General features: G+C 42.6%; 1 protein-coding gene across 1 annotated transcript; it reads right to left on the bottom strand.

Moving 5' to 3' along the window:
- Positions 1-1,179: 1,179 nt before the first annotated feature.
- Positions 1,180-2,358, bottom strand: LOC306824804 (uncharacterized protein). The gene is made up of 5 exons (XM_079345158.1): positions 2,302-2,358; positions 2,132-2,191; positions 2,000-2,058; positions 1,334-1,917; positions 1,180-1,255 (listed from the first exon to the last, which is right to left on the bottom strand). Exons 2-4 carry the CDS (start codon positions 2,134-2,136, stop codon positions 1,343-1,345), a joined length of 639 nt encoding a protein of 212 aa, XP_079201284.1. The 5' UTR covers positions 2,137-2,191; positions 2,302-2,358; the 3' UTR covers positions 1,180-1,255; positions 1,334-1,342.
- Positions 2,359-3,919: the final 1,561 nt, after the last annotated feature.

Here is a 3,919-nt window from a genome sequence, read left to right as displayed (position 1 = left end):
CTATGTCTTTACTATTTTCTTTGATTGCTCAAAGCTGTTGGCTTTGATTACTCTATACTAAGAATGCATTGATTCCAAGGGTGTAATATTTTATTTCCGTAAATTAAAGCATTTACACACATCTTGGAAGAGTCCCCCTGTCCCTCATTTGTCCCCCAGTAACCATGAGACACAAAATAAATATCATAGGGTGTTAAAGACATTCAGATATCAGGAAGATTCAAGAGTTACAGCCAAAGACTGACACACCTTTCAGAGATTGTGAGAATACATTGCATGCCTTCTGCGTCCTCTAATGAGTCTGAATCAGATGATGCCGATTAGAGGTGCACTGTACTATTCATGCACCAACATTGTGAATGGAGGCGGGCACGTCACTCAAAATATGTCTTGTGAAGTGTGAATAGAACAGAAATTCAATTTGATTTTTAAAAGTTTTTAGTCTCACATTTTAGTAAACTCAAGTTTGATACGTACTATTTGCTGCATTTCTTAGGGGTTTGGAGCCAAAGAAAGATAATATGGCAGTATCATGACCAACAAGGTTTAATGGAAAGTGTTGCCGGTCAGATTTGCAGCTTCTTGAGGTAAACTGCAATTAATCTATGTTGCACCTTGTCGAAGGAGAGTGTCAGTATTTTAATAAAATGTGACATGAACGCTCTGCATTAATGTATTGAGTCGCTTCACAGATACATTTCAGGAAGTTTAATCTTAGGCAGCTGGGAGAAATCTTTGCTGAGGGATCAGATTTCCCCCCCCACCAATTATTTTTGAAAAAAAAAAAAAAAGTCAAAATTTGACTTCCAGTGATTGGTCTACAGCTGTGATGGACACGACACCCATCGTACTTGACAAAACACCACTGACCTAAACAAAGTGTTTGAAAGATAAGACCAAACCGTTTCCCTGTATGGCTTTCATTGGTATCCGATAGCACATCCTTTGAAAGAAGGAACTTCTCACTGCAGTTGAGAAAGCTGGTTTGAGCTCTGAACACCCAAGAATTGAAAGTCAAAGTAGAGCGTAAACATTTCAGGCAATTGGCTCTGGGGAAAGTCTTTGCTGATGCAAAGAGTTTGGAAGCACCTTTAGCTCCCCCTCACCAAAAAAAAAATTAAATTAAAACAAAATTTAAATATAAGGAAGCCTAACAAGGTACCCAAAAACTACAAACTGAAGTTTATGCAATCCATTTTATTAGAGTCAGACCATGATCACAAAGGAACAATGATGCAGCTCAGCCATTTGAGACCTGCAAAGAACAACAAAAGTACAATAGTCAGCAGATGCGTATACATTTGAGCATGATGTTGAGCAAGTTGCAGCTTACCCAAGAGGTTTAGTAGCCTCCTTTAGTTGGCTCTTTAGCAGGACTCTTTTGCACTTGAACAGTTTTCACAGGATTGTAAAACGACACGGGTGAGTGAGCGGGCTCTGCTGGGCTGTAGCGGGTTTGAACAAACACGGCTCTTCCTCTCTGGTAACGTGAACGAGAACTGAAGGAGGAGACTGGCTCCAGATCAGACACGTCACTGAACACTGGCAGAAGTGCTTCAACACTTGCACCGGAGTCCGTAGAAGATCCAGAGTTCCCAGCCTCATCTTGAGGGTCAGACACAGACCCGTACGAGCTCGCTCCTCCATAAGCACCAGGATATTGAACGCCATAGTTGCCACCTAGAGCACTGTTTCCATACCCTTGAGAAGGTGCATAAGGAACATTGTTGGAGACAGCAGCCCCATAGCGACCATAGCCAGCAGCGTTACCCTGGGCCATGTTGGCATTTTGGTTGTGTAAATTTGGTAGAGAGGAGCTGCTGCTGCCTTGGTCAGAACTCTCCCTTCTTCCTAATCCCCAAAAAAACCCAGGAGCTTGTGGACTGTAGCTTGGTCCGCCACTGTTCAACCCAGGGCCTAAGGACAAAGAACACATTCTTTGATATACTTAAGCCTTGACAATACAAAAATTTGATGCAAGCGAGACAATACAACTCACCCTTTGCCACAGGGCCACAGGTGATGCTTCCAATCAGCAGAAATGAAATCCACAAAACCCTGTGGAGGGAACTTGGTTATTAAAACACAATTGAAAATTGAATTTCTTGTTTTGAAAAGACCACTTCCCCACCTCATTCTGCTGCTACCGATAACCAGTTTGTGATCAATTGAAGTTGATAGTGCAGCGATCCTGAGGAGAACAGACAAACAGAAAAGTTCTGATCAGCATTAAAGTCACACCCATGAAGACATTTAAACAGTGTGGGTCAAACAAACATCATTTGCCAGCTATAACCAAACCTTTAACTTTCCCCAGCTGCAGCCTCTCTGTGGTGTGTAGAGAAGCTCAGTGCTGCTTTTAAACCATTCTTAATGCAGAGGAAACTGATTGCAGATTAGATACACCTGTTGGTTCAACGCTCCTCGTTAAGAAGGGCCGCAGAAACAGTCTGCACTGCAAACACTCAAATCTTAGCAAGTCTAGCCATGATGATTTATAAAACTTCTTAAGCTTTGTTCAGCCTGCCGCTCAAATCCGATTTTTCCCCAAATCTGATCATTGTTATTTTTTGATAGTGTTGAGAGTGACACATTGAAGCGACCAAAACGTTCAGATTGAGTTTGATCTGTAGGAATCAGATTTGAAGCCACTTCCGTATGTGATTTGAATCAGATTTGGAAAAATCTGATCTTATTTGGCTTTTTGTGTTCAGACTGGCAAAAAAAATCAAACCACATACAATCTGGATTTGCTAAAAATCAGATTTGGAGTTGCAGTGTGAACAAGGCCTTATAAACCACTTTTCACATGACAAGTACAGCTTAACAAATTATTCCAAAATGTATACAGGATTTAAGTGTTTGCAGTGTAACCCTTGCCCCAAACCCTGAACCCTAATTGGGTTTTGATATTGTGTGAGACATGTCTTACAGGTTTGCTCACTTTTGGAGACATGTTTTCAAGACTATAAGTTAAGAACGGGACTATTGATGGTATCTCCTTCATGCAGAGATCTCTGTCTCACCTGGGGAGGGATGGGAGCAATGTTAGGATCGTGGTTTATGATTTCTCCTGTGCTTTCAACACCATACAGCCCATGTTTCTCAGGGACAAGCTGCAAAACACAGGAGTTGACCTGCACCTCACATCGTGGCTCCTGGTCTACCTGACAAACCGCCCACAGTTTGTGAGGACATGGGACTGTGTTTGACCTGGTCATCTGAGGAACAGGGGCCCCACAGGGGACAGTCTTGGCTCCCTTCCTTTTCACCCTGTACACTGCAGACTTCTCCCATAACACGACCGTCACCTGCAGAAGTTCTCTGATGACTCTGTGTGCCATTTCCCGGCCTTTTGACTAATGTGGACAAGGGGAAGGATAGAGAACTCAACCTGGACTTAGGGGACTGGTGCCAGCAGAACTGCCTCCAGATCACAGTACTGTATCTGCACTGGGCAGCTCCTTCAGCTTCAGGCTTAACCACCCACGGTATCTGAAGGAGAGATCCCACAGGTCCCTTATTCCTGCTGCAGTTACTGTCCAACCAAACCTGCTTCCAGTAGGTCACTAAACCAACCTCTTGCACAAGTTACGGGGACTACTAACACAGTTATCCTTATGCAACATTTGCATTAGTGTTTTATTCATACAGACTTGCTTCTACTGTAGCCTTGTACTGGCTCTTTTTAAGCCACTGTAATGCATTCTTATACACAAGTCTGCTTTTGTCATTTAGCCATCCTGCTGTAGCTCTGATGTTTGTCGTGAGCTGAAGCAATTGTACATTTTCAAACTAAGTGAAACCAAACAAGGGTGAACAGCAAAATTTGACAAGCAAGTCAACTTTTTAATAATCTTTTATTTACACTGTAGACATGTAGGGAAGACCCATTGAGACTCAAGTCTTTTTTCCAGGA

This window comes from Symphodus melops (genome assembly GCF_947650265.1).
Source record: "Symphodus melops genome assembly, chromosome: 6".
NCBI lineage: Eukaryota > Metazoa > Chordata > Actinopteri > Labriformes > Labridae > Symphodus > Symphodus melops.
Note: the sequence above shows the minus strand (reverse complement) of the source record. Positions and strands in the feature narration are given on the sequence as shown.